Source organism: Trichosurus vulpecula, chromosome 5, assembly GCF_011100635.1.
Source record: "Trichosurus vulpecula isolate mTriVul1 chromosome 5, mTriVul1.pri, whole genome shotgun sequence".
NCBI classification, from domain to species: Eukaryota; Metazoa; Chordata; class Mammalia; order Diprotodontia; family Phalangeridae; genus Trichosurus; species Trichosurus vulpecula.
In genome coordinates, this window is record NC_050577.1 from 40,646,653 (window position 1) to 40,659,840 (window position 13,188).

Sequence of the window (13,188 nt, forward strand, 5' to 3'; positions counted from 1 at the left end):
TTCAGAGCTCATGGTCATCTTCCTTCATTCCCTAATAAAGACTGGAACCCAGTCTTCTTCCCCATCCCAACCTAGCCTCCCTTTGACATCCTAAACATCTAATTTCTCAACCTACTCTATGTGCCCCCCCAATCTGCTCAAACTAATCAAAGGGATGAGTCATACCTTAAACCATCATCTCACAACTGAATTTGCCACTGGGTACCACATTTTCTTCTCATTCAGGAGAATTTCCCCTAATTTTTAATGGGTCTGTTTTACTTGTTCACATAGTACCAAGCAATAGCAGCCTCTGGGTCCATATGTGGATGTGAAAAACTAGGGTCCTCTCCTGACCACCAGTGTGTAGATCAATTTTTTTCTGTGCTTTGCCACAAATATGGCCCTCAAAAAGAAAGTCAAGGGGAGATGCTCTGTCTGTTAAAGTGTTCTGGAGTGGTTACTTCATTCTCTAATTGAAACTACTTGTTATGGTCATTGTCAGCCAGCTGCTAGTGTAATATCACCCTTTTGGAAGGTAGGTTGCCACTATGAGGGAGTTCGCAGCAGAAGTCTTGAAACACAAAGACACTGTGAGCTAAATGGGCTGCATTAAAATAGGGCAAGTTGGCTTCTCCTTGCCTTGAAAACCAAACCCAATGTTGCTTACAATGACCCTCCCACTTCACTTTCTCTCTGGCCTTCTCCGTTAGGCACATACTGAGCATACCACTCTAACTCATTCACATTCTTCACCTTCCAAACTGAATGTTATTTAATACTTAGGTCTGAAAAACCATGTGGCAGGAGTCAGAGAACATGAGTTTTACTGCTGGCTCTGCTCTTTGTCCCATGGGACTGGGGGCAAGCACTGAATCTCTTTGTGTCTCAGTTTCCTCATCTGTAAAATGAGGTTGGAAGAATTAATCTTTAAGGTCAGCAGCTCTAACATTCAATGACTATAATTCTCTTCTCCTCCCATGGAAACAATTGGCCTTCTATTTCTAGATGCAGCACAATATCCGCATTCCTGCATAGTGAGTGGTGACATAATAAATTACTCTTCTCCATGCTTTCTATGGTCTGGCCAAACTCGCCCTTTTCGCCAGTCATTACTCATGATGTTCCACCTCCCATCTCTGTGCATTTACCTAGGCTGTATCCCTTGCCTGGAATGTGCTCCCTCTTATGTTTACCTCTTAAAATACCTAGTGTTCTTCAAAACTTAGTTCAAATGCCACCTCCTACAAGAGGCTTTTTCTTATTCCTTAAAGTATCGATTCCTCCCCTGCCAAAATCACCTTGTATTATTTGGTATGTATTGTGTATATATTTACATCTACCCATGCTGTCTCCTGTATATAAGCTCTTTGGGTGCAGGGACAGTTTCATCTCTCTCTTTGAATCCCTAGCATCTAGCCTAGTGCCTGGCACATAGTAGGCACTTAATAGGTTTGCCGATGTATAGATTGACTTAAAATTCTCCTTTTCTTGGGGATAAGGGTCTGGATTAGATAGTTAGATTGTGATATCCCTATGGATATCAATTAGCATCAAGGAGGTGAGATCAGGTCATAATTACAGAGCCAAAGATCCACTGCAGCTTGGAAGGGGCACAGCCATTAAGAACCTGGACAAAAAGCAGTTAGAAATTGAGATAGCAGCACTATGTTCTCTGATCTATGAGAAAGTCATCGTCCTCTGGCCTCAGAGAGAAATAGGCTGAACACCTCCGAATGGAGGATCCCACTAATAAGAGCTTGAACACTCTTAACTTGTAATGCGAGTCAGTGAAATGTTAAATTAGAAACACTTAAGTGAGTCCAAAAGGGCATGGAGCCATTCCAAGCCACAGAGCAAACAACAGCTTATCGCTACATGTTGATGTGAAGGCACATAATGGCCCTGACAAAGTCATTTCAGGGCACTGACCAGCAATCCTGCTTGGGTGAAGTCATCTGAAACAGTGCCTTACACAGCGTAAAAGGCTCTACTGAGGTTTGTCAAATGAATGAATGAATCTACCTGGGATGATGAGTCAAATAGATGCAGCCTCTGCAAACATCATTTTAATTTCCTCGGCATTCACTTATGTGGGTATTAACTCTTGCTTGCCTTCATTTCCTTAACTGGAAGATGGAGATGATTATGGCCCCTACCTACCAGGGCTGCAGTGAGGCTGAGATGAAATGATAGTTGTAAAAGGCACTCATATCCGGCACACAGTTAGGGGCTCTCTAAGTAAATACCAGCTTCTCTCGTTTTCGTGATCACCTTGCTTCTCCCAATTAGAATGTAAGCTCTTTGAGGGGAGAGGCTGTTTGGTTTTAGTCTTTGTACCCCTGGTGGCTAGCACAGTGCCAATAACATTTAATAAATAATCATTGAATACAGATAAAGTTAATTATAATAGACAATTATATACAATAGTGATTTAAGGAGTACAAAATACTCCACAGCCATTTGAGCCTCAGAAGGAAAGCCTTTCCAGATGAGGAAATTCAGTTTCAGAGATGCGAATTAACTTACCTATGGTCATACAGCTTGGCAATGACAGAGTGGGATTTGAACCCAAGTCTTCCTTGTACTCAGAGTGCAAGCCTCATGATGAATGGCTATGTCCGCTATATGAGATATAAACATGGCAGTTTCTTTTTCCAATGTATAAGCCTCTCCCTAGTAGAAAGTTACATGACGGGATTTTAGACCCAGCAAGGACATTAGGGACCATGTAGTCCAACTCCCTCCTTGTATGGATGGGGAGACTGAGGCCCTGAGAAATGAAGCAATTTGGTCAAGGTCTTATGTGTATTGTTACTAGTTTCAATAACCACAAATACACACTGGGTGGGTTGGGAAGGGGATGGAGAAAGTGAGGATGGAACAAGCCTTATATTTGGCCAGGATGAGCTACTTGTCCTTAATGGGCTCATGCTCCTTTTGCCCTCAGGGTTGAGTCTCTGGTTTGAACTGAAATGGGAAGAATATGACAGAAAAATCAGGACAGCTTTGAATGAGATGAGCAAGCAAATGCTTTGAGTAAGATGTTGTAGGACTGCAGATTTCGAGTTGGCAGGGACCTTAATCAGCATCTAGTCCAACCCACTCATTTTATAGATGAAGAAACAAAGGCCCAGAGAAATTCAGTGACTTACTTGCTTAAGGTCACACATATAAAGACAGAGGGATTTGAAACCGGTATTCTGGTTTCTCTGTCAGAGTATTCTCTGACTCCAGACTCAGTGCTTTCCACTGTCCCACACTGCCTCTCTGGTGTCTATACTATGCATCTCTCAAAGAAGACTTCTTTGGAGGAAAGTGCCTTGAAGATTTCCTGGTGCAGCAAGTGAGTGGCTGAGTGTGATAAGATCTTTCTGGTGCACTCAGATTTCTTGGCAGAATCTTTTGTCCTGTTACATGTCTATTGCTTAGAGTTTTAATGAGACAGGAAGCTGAAGTTAATCAGCTAAAGGGATACGGAATACCCAGAGGCCTGAAGGAAGGGATTTGACATGTCTGGTTTGGATGAAAACCAAGCAAGGTTACAGTGTGGTCTTGAATGTTTAAAAAAAATGATAAAGCTACCAGGCCCAGTTTCACTGGTTTGGTGAAAGGATTTTTTTTTTTCAGAAAGAAAGATGTTTGAAGGGATTTTATTGGAGAGAAAAACCCATGTAAAGAGAATGAAGCTGATTTAAGAGAAACTTAAGTGAATGAACACAGTCGTCTCAGCAGGGACAAAGTCAACCTCTTGAGGGAATGACTTTTTCCTTTATGATGCTCAAAGGGAAAGGAAGGAGGAAATCCCACATAAGGTGGTATTTGCTATTTTTATCACTCTCATCCTGTACTTTATCAGCAAGAATGCTATAATCTTATACTTCCTTGTAGCATTTTCCTCCCAGTCTTGTTCACCTGAGGAAGCTGTGATTTGCTACAGGAGGGGATAAGAGATGTTTTTGGGGGTGCTGGATTTCCCAGTAAACATTCTCAGTGTCAGCTGCAAGCAATTTCTGGATCAACTGATGAGAGTTTAAGGTTTTCTAACAGACTCTTCCCTGACTTGTAAGAATCATTTTCAAGAGAATGGGACGAAGAATGGGGCCCCTTCACTGGCCTTATTCCGGAAAAAAAAAAAATGCCAGTGCTCTGTCCAAGGTACTGAATTCTCTTTGGATCTTGGACAAAACTAAAGTGGAGCCACTTATGTTACTGAGAGTAGCCTTCGTTCTGTAGACCTGCCAAGAGTATCCTCACATTCTTGAAGGTTGTAGATTTTCAAAGGCATCTACCACTTGCACTTTACTCCCACCTTCACTTCCTGCCAAGGTCCTTTTCCACTGAGCTCCATCTCAAGACTCAAGTCAACTTGGCAGGAGAAGATGCCCTTCAGGTATACTGATTTACAGTCAAGGTAAATGTTGAAGCCATTCCTATTTTCTTAAGGGAAGATGAAAGTGATCATCTTTGGGGTTTCACAGATGAATAGCTCACAGATCTAGAGATGGAAAAGCCTTTTGGAATAACCTAGTCCAACTCTCTCACTTTATAGATGAGGAAACTAAGACCCAGTGAGGTTAATGACTTACTTAAGGTCCAACCTGCAAGATTCTCAAAGCTTTGTTAGGAGCCCAGGTCTGGGGCTCAGCACTGACCTAATGAAGGAAATCACTCAGCCTGAAAGGGAACTTGGGTCTCTCCCCAGTTCTCTGAATTGCTCCCTCCCTTCACTCTTGCCCCATTCTGAGAGGTGAAGAATTAGGGACATTCTCAGAATATTTTGACTTTAGAAGTATTTGGGCTGAATATGGCAGCAATCCATGAGGATATAATCAATGACCTCTGCAGTGTTACATCAAAGCCATCAGGACATTATCTCAATGTAGCCCTTCCTTGCCCACCCCCCCAACCTCAAGCCCTAAAGTGCAGTGAATCCATCTTTCTATTGAAGAAAAAGGTAGAAAACTTAACATGTGGTCAAGAGGGCAATTCCAGTTCTCTGGAGTCTCCAGGGAGGACTTCTCTGCAGAGGTGACTAATGGAATTGACTTAAGGTTCATTCTGGAGGAATCTCATCCATTACTACAGTGGTGAAGATGAACCTGTGTCCTCCCTGTGTTACAGGCTGGTGCTGGTTCCACCGACTGAAGAACAGATGTGAAATGATATTATTCTCATTGAAGGCCAGTGAATCATAGAAATCTGACATTGCTAAATGGTCTAGAGTAGGTTTTCTTAACCTGGAGTCCCTAAACTTTTTATCTAAAAAAGTTTTGATAACTATTTCAACATAACTAGTTTCCTTGGTAGTCCTATATATTTTATTGTAGACATTTAAAACCAGTCTTTTGAGAGGGGGCCCATAGGTTTCACCAGATTGTCAAATGGATCCATGACACAAAAAGATTAAGAACTCTTGGTCCAAAGGTTCACCACTCATCCAAGAGTGAGTCCTCCATGATATAAAGAATGTATAGCTAGGCAGCACAGAGGATAGAGTGCTGGACCTGGAATCAGGAAGACCTGAATTCAAATCTGGCCTAAGACACATAGTTGTCTGCCTCATTTTCTCCATCTGTAAAATGGTGATAATACACTTAATGTATAACATAAGACAGCGCCTACCTCCCAGGGTAGTTGTGAGGGTAAATGAGGTAATATTTGTAAAGTGCTGAGTAAGTCTTAAGGCACTATAATATGCTTATTATTCTGTTTATTATTACTATCTTTCTGTTTCACAACTGCCTTCAGAGTGTACTAGCTTGCCTCACACACCCATTTCCACTTCAGGGGGCCATCCAGATGCCTTCCAAAGTGACTCAGCTGCCAATACTGGATGAGATTACAATGCCTTCCCAGCAAGATAAGACTGTTGTAGCCGTTGTCAAGAAATAATAATAGTGACTAACACTCACCTAGTATCTTTGGTTTTACACTTTACAAATATTAGGTCGCTGGATTCTCAGAACAGCTCTAGGAGGTATGTATTGTTATTATCACCATTCTCCAGCTGAGGAAACTGAAGCAAACTGAATTTAAGCGACTTGCCCAAGGTCACACAGCTAGTGTCTGAAATTTGATTTGAACTCAGTTCTTCCTGGCTCCAAGTCCAGAGCTTTATCATCTGCCACCTAGTCACTGCCTTGAATTAGGTAGTGCTACCTCCACAACATCCCTTGAAGCTAGTCTCTTCTTACCATTGATGGGATCACCACCCTTCATCAGCCCTTCATCTCCTCTCACCCAGACCTTAATCTGGGCAACAGCCTCCTAATTGGCTCCCTACTGTAGGTCCTTCCCTTCTCTGATCCATCTTCCACACAGCTTCCATAGTGATCTTCCTAAAACACAGGTCTGCCTAAGTCACATCCCTGCTCTACAAGCTCCCCTGATTCCCTATTGCCTCCAGGATGTATTGGGAATCAATATGGGTTCTTAGCACTTATTCAACCAAGTGCCCTTGAAGAGTTTGGCCTTTGTTTCCTTGATTAAATTAGGAGTCCTTGATGACCTCCTTGCCTCAAGGAAAAGCCTAGTTTACATGGGTCTGAGTGACATGCTTGTGACGTCAGAGGCTTTTAGACCATGTAGGTTTAAGTTGAATTTTTGAGACGATTTTAGGTCACGTGGGTGAGTCGCATGTGTGACTCACCTTTGACCCTGAACAAGATATATAAACCCAGAGGTTGGCTTTCCCTTTTGGAGCTCTGAGCCACAGCAGGAGTACTGCATGACTCTAGGCAAGCTGTTGTTATGAGCTCCCTGGCTTTGAAGAAAATCCCAGTTGTTGATGCTTCTCTGGTAACTGTATATTGTAATTTTGTCAGACAGGAATCTATCTGTTGATTTGTATTTATTTGCTGTTTGTATTTGCTCTGAAGTTCAGGGTTCTGGCTTTTCCCCCTGATCTAAGTGAATGATATTTATATGTTGGATTATAGTAAGATTGTTAACCCCTTAACGTTGCTTTCCTTAGTAAAGTGGATCAAAAGAACTTGGGCTTGCAGCATTCTTGTTGTTGGCTTATGTTGGTTTTTCATCCCCACAGCAGCTGCTAGCCAAATTGTTGAAACACAGGATTAAATCCAAACTCCTTCGGCATTTAAAGATTATCCAGGCTTACACACTGTTCCACTTTGCATGCTCTACATTCTAGCCCAACTTTCTGATGTTCCTGGAATCTGATGTCTTTCTGATGTTCCTGGAACACTTCCATCCATCTTCTGCCTCCATGCCCTAAAGGCACTGCCTACACACCCTGAGCTTCCTATAAAGATCTCCTGAAGTGCCAACTTCTACATGAAACCTTTCCTCTGCTCTCCAGCTGCTACTGTCCCTTCCTATTTACTTGGTATATATTTTGTACTTAACTATCTCTGTACATATTGCTTAACCAAATGGAATGTAAGCTCCTTGAGGACAGGGACCATTTCATTTTTGTTTTTGTATTTCTAGCACCTAGCATTGTGCTTGGAATATGGGAAATGCTTAATAAGGACTTGTTGACTGTTTGATTAAACAGACCCTAGTGTGGAATGCCAAATTTCCCAGCATTCAGGAAAATATCTTCACTCTTCCAAGGCAGCAGCAGAAACTTTGAGCTATGGTCCACAGGGAATTATTACCCTTGACGTGAAAAGCAGTCAATAGTGATGCCATTAATTGGAGGTCCTTCCCCAAATCAGGGCTCTCAACATTTATTATGTATTATTTTAGTAAAAGAATTATTGATGCTTTTTTATATCATAATCACTTCTAGATATACCCATCTATACTGTACTATCCAATGAGGCTTTCCTCATAACAAAAGAAACCAATTAATAAAAGGCAACTTACATACCAGTCAGGTTGGGCATTGTATGCTACATTCTGTACCCACAGTCTCCCCACCCCATCTTATCTCTCCAAGGAAAGAAGGGAGGTACCTTTTCCTATCATTTCTCTGGTGCCCAGATCAGTTATTATCACATAACATTTGGCTTCATTTTAGAATTCTTTACATTATATCATTGAAGTGATTTTGTCTATTGTTTTCTGATTCTGCCTATTTCACTGTTTAGTTCATACAATCTTCTCATGTGTTCTTGAATTTCTCATAATCATATTTTTCTTAAAGTACAAAAATATATTATGTTCATGTGATACAACTTATTCAGTCATTTTCTGGTATCCATTATAACTTTTAACTGGGGCTTTGTCCTAAACTTTTGTTCCAGTTAAAAGTTTTACAGGTCTAGATAAATTCCAGACCTCGTGGAGCATTATGTCTAAAAAGAAAAAAAAAATAGCATTTATATGGTATATATAGCACCAAACAGCACCAATATGACTTAATCAAGTATTAATATCCTCACTTTCAGAAGGAGAAAAGGAGGTTTACAGATTTTAACTTATGGACCCAAGGTCATATAGCTATTAAGTGGCAGAAATGAGACTCCAAAGGAGGTGAAGTATCACCTCTCTGCGCATCATTTTCTGCATCTAAAGAAGACGAGTCTTGAGAGGGGTGAAGGACTGAGGACAGGAAACATTGTGAGTGCTAGATTGAAAGGTAGAAAACCTGAGTTCTAAACTCAGTTTTTCCATTAACCAGCTTTGTGACCTTGGACAAGTCTCTTTACCTTTGGGCCTCAACTCAGGAAAATGAGATGGTTGGACTCTTTGAGATGCCTTTGAGAACCTTAACTGATATCACCAAGCCATCTCAAAAGAGAATTAGGAGAAACTCACTAATTTAAAGGTGATAATATGAATATGAAGCCCAAGGAGAAAGAAACATGTTGGGAACATAGCTGATATTGATCAGGTCCCAGAAATGGCTTAGAGTCAGAAGTCAAGTGGGTTACCTCTCCTTAGAGAGTTTCATCTCCTGATGTGTCTCAGCTGAGATTTCTTGGCCACTGAGATATCCCCCACCCAAGGAGTTTCAAGCTTTGTGATCCCTCTGTTTAGGCACTTAGAAGGGTCAGTCCTTTAACAAACATTTATCAAGAGCCTACTATAAGCCAGGCACTATCTCAGGTACGGGTGAGACAAAGACAAAACCAAAACTCTATGGGGGTGGGGACACTACGTACACAAATACGCAAATGCCAAATATACATAGAGTTAATATGAGAAAGGGCAGGGAGGAGGACCTAGGCCATATGTGATCCTTCTGGTCTCCGGCATTTTGAGATGGATGGGGCTTGCGTGTAATTAAATTGTTTTGGTTTTCATTACAATCCCTGGACCTCCTTATAATTGGTTCACAAATTGGGGAAAGACTCCTTTGCTCATTGATCTGGAATCTTTGATCTGATTAACAGCAGTTGAAAGACAAAAAAAAATCTATGCGTGCATGTGCATGCACATGTGTGTATAAGAATCTCATTATCATATCTTCTGATAAGGTTAATATCAAACCGTTACCTTGTCATCCAACTTCCGTGCACTGAATGCCAGTTCGACATAGTCATCATTACCGGAGAGCTCCTCAGCAATCACCTAGGTGGAGAAAGTAGACTTAAGCTCTGCTCTGGACCTCAGGTGGAACAACAGAAACCGAACAAAATGACTGAGCTTCCCTGTTTACGAGGCACTTAACGTATCATTGCAGCTGACCATTGCGACTCTGTGAAGCAGGTGCTGCGGTGCTTGTTTTAGGGACGAAGAAATGGAGGCCCAGAGGCAGCAAGTGACCTGCCCGAAGTCATTGGCTAACAAGTGCAGAGACTGGATCTGAACCTAGGTCTTCTCTGACTCCAGGTCTAGGGCTCTTTACCATACTGGGTCAAAAATGACTCTTTGTCACTGCCACTGGGGGGAAGTAGGGAGTGACTGCTCTGCTATCTCACAACAAAGAGATACCAAGGATGCGGAGGCATGTTCAAGAAGAAGTCACTGGCAGGTTTTTTTTCCTTTCTATAAATGGAGGACAGAAGAGCAGAGAAAGGGCTTCAATTGTCCCAGGAAAAGACTAGGCGATACATTAGGAAGAACGTTTTTATTCTAAGGGTGAGTCAATTCAAGTCAAGGAGCATTTATTAAGTACTTATTATGTGCCAAGCACCGGGTCTGAAAACTCAAGCGGAGAGAAAGAAGGTTCCTGCCCTCAAGAAGGGTACAAAAATATACTGCCCCTGATCTACCAGGGAGATAGAGCTGTGTGGAGTCAGAGGACCTGGGTTCAAATCCTTCCTCTGGCACTCCTTGGATGGAAGAGGTTCTAATCAGGGCAGCCCACATTTACCTTGTTTGATCTTGGGCCTCAATGTTTTCATCTGTAACATTAAAGAATGGGCTTCTGAGGTCTCTTCTACAGCTAGCATCCTATGACCTACAGATGGTACATTCCTAACACATCTTTTCATAGAAATTAAGGGGAAATACTCCTGGTATCATCTCACAGCACGATTTGGCAAGATCCCAAATCCAATAGACAGTAGCATTCAAAGTAGAGGCTTGGAAGCCAGCTGCCAGGCTCAGAGAGGATCTCCTTCCCTCTCCTCTGCCCCTAGTTCATACTTATTAGTAATGCTTCATCCTCATTAAGCATTTGGGGACCAGAACAAATGGAAACTTTTTTCTAGTCAGCTTTGTTCTAAGGTCTAATCCAATCGGTTGTCTCTAAGTTCAACTGCTCCATTTTGATTTAGGTCCATTTGATACAAATTTTGCATGGAGGCCTACCAGGAGACTGAGGAGTTAGTCTGTGGCTAATAGTAAAGCTAAACAGGTGAGCATGAGAAAAGAGGAAACCTGGGGGCTTCCCCATGTTCATGTACCAAACTGGTCTATATTTAGGTAACATTTTCTCCTCAAATGTAATTTTTATAAAGCCCATGTGGCCAGGAATCAGTGTAATTTTCTACTATATAAATGGCCTTAAACACACACTCCCTCCTTCTCTTTTTGCATGTGCATGGAGACACATATATGGGGCAGTGTGGTGTAGTGGATAGAGGGATGGCCTTATCATCAGGAAGGCTCAGGTTCAAGACTTGCCTCTGACATAAACTGGATGGGTGACCTGGAGTAAGTCACTTAACTCCTATTGTCCTTTGCTACTCTCTAAAACTAGAAGTTATAGAACAGTGATCTGCCTGAATGAAGAGAGGGAATTTAGATTCCAGGGAGTTTCTTATACTTAAGAAACTGAGGGAACAGAGAATAGAGAATAGCAATATTTACCTGTATGTATCTATGTATCTACATATACATACATACATACATGCATATATGTATGTATATGTATGTGTGTATATATGTATGTGTATATATATGTATATGCTCATATATAGGGAATGGAGTTATAAGCTAGTGAATTTTTCTGATTTCTAGTCCATTTTTCTGAGGAACTCTGTGGCCTACTAGATTTGGCAACCTAACTAACTGTGATGTGGGAACTCACAAGGGTATGTTTCTATCATTAGAAGAAGCAAGGAACAATGGCTCTACCAGCCTCACTTGCAGAAAAGACCAATTCAAGTTCTTCTGACACATACTGCCTATGTGACCTTGTGCAAGTGACAAGCTCTCAGTGATCCATCCTCTCCGACTGTAAATCATAGAGTAGGTGCTTATCTTCATTGCTGGAGGGTGTAGCCTCATCAAGAGTGCTATACAGACCCATGTATCCACAGGTCTGTACCAAAATAATAACAACAATATACACATATATGTATAATTTTCAAAGAGATCTCATTTTAGGGGAGCAATTTATATTCAGGACTAGCCAAATTTAGCCCATAAGATATTTTTTCACAACCACCCTTGCTTCTGCCAGTCACTGTAAAAAGTCTTTGATGGAGGAAGATTTGGAAGCACACCAAGTTGAAGTTTCAAGCGATGTAGGGGAAAAAAGATGTTAAATCCCAATCTGGATCCCTACTCAACAGCTTTTAGGGAGTTAGCTTAATATAGTGAGTAAGCCATTAGAGTTCACAACATCTTTAAAGGCAGCAAAGATTTTGTAAGGTGACTCGACTGTTAGCAACAGCAGAGAATGTGTCTAGTCTACCATCTATAATTCTTTCCTTTTAAATGTTGAAGCAACCAGGACATGCATTTCTTGTGAGACAGAAAGTTTCCCCTCCCACTGAGAGTAGTTCTAAATTTCCATTTAAACAACAACAAAAACTTCGAGGATTTTCATCATTGTGGATCAATCACTTTCAAGTTCAAAGTGGGAGTTCAAAGCTGCTCAGGAGCAGACTTCTGAAAATTGGGATCATTCAGCCCTTTCCCCCACTTTTTTCTTGTCTGCAAAGTCATTGGAACAATTCTCCAACATGTTTAAAAGCTGGTTCTCCATGAAATGTTTTTATTAAAATTATATTTCAAAATTATACCAAACTTTCAGATTAAAACAGAACATTGAAGACTGGGACATAAAACCTACATAGTATTGCCCAAAGCTTGGACTAAAAGCCTCTTCAGGTTTGGTACATTCAAGACAATTATCCTTAGCAGATCAAAATGGCAGCAATCTGGATCTTTGAAATTGACAGCTGACTCCAAATCTTCAGTTTATTTAGGAGTTTGATATCCTCTCTCAATAAGTCCTTTATCAGAGCTATTAACAATTAGAACTTATGACTGACTGATCTACCTTTTTGGTTCTTTCTCTACCCCTTCCTATGTTGTGGTGGTGGTACCTAAGTCTTGTTGGCAGAAGAGAAGAAGTAGACACAAAGGGTATCCATGGGTGATCCATGGCAAACCATAGGCAAGTACAAATGTGCCCTCCATTCTCTTGGCTCTCATTTATTCTGACCATCTCATTATGGACGTTGACCTCATCCAGATGGAAACTTACCGTTATGGAAGACTTTCCTGCAGTGTTTCCATGCTTCAGTAAGGATTTGGACAGCTTCCTCTGTGAAACGATCTGTACAGACAAAGGGGAAACACTCACTCAGCTCTGAGTTTTCGTCTAATCTCTAGAATGCTTTATTTGGTCAGTCCAAAGCTACAATAAAATGTCAGTTCTTCATAATCAGTTCTCTCTTTATCTCTGAGCATTTCACAAACATACATCACTATCTGCTTCCTTGATCCTCTTCCTCTCATTAGCTGTGAAGCAAAGATGTTTTTACAGATTGATCAAATTAAATTAAATTGGGTCAATGGAGGGGAAAAAAACAAGGCACAGCTGCAGAGTTCTGTAACCCCCTTAGGTTCCTAGTAGAGAAGACACTTACAAATCTTCAGACTAGATTAACCGAT

At 41.2% G+C, this 13,188-nt stretch overlaps 1 protein-coding gene across 1 annotated transcript in view; it reads right to left on the minus strand.

Moving 5' to 3' along the window:
• The window catches only part of CPNE4 (copine 4), a 170,105-nt gene that overhangs the window by 116,689 nt on the left and 40,228 nt on the right, over positions 1–13,188 (minus strand). Inside the window, exons 3-4 of the mRNA XM_036760492.1 lie at positions 12,779–12,850; positions 9,391–9,465 (exon numbers count right to left, since the gene is read on the minus strand). Coding sequence (XP_036616387.1) covers positions 9,391–9,465; positions 12,779–12,850 — 147 coding nt within the window. The remainder of the gene's footprint in view (positions 1–9,390; positions 9,466–12,778; positions 12,851–13,188) is intronic.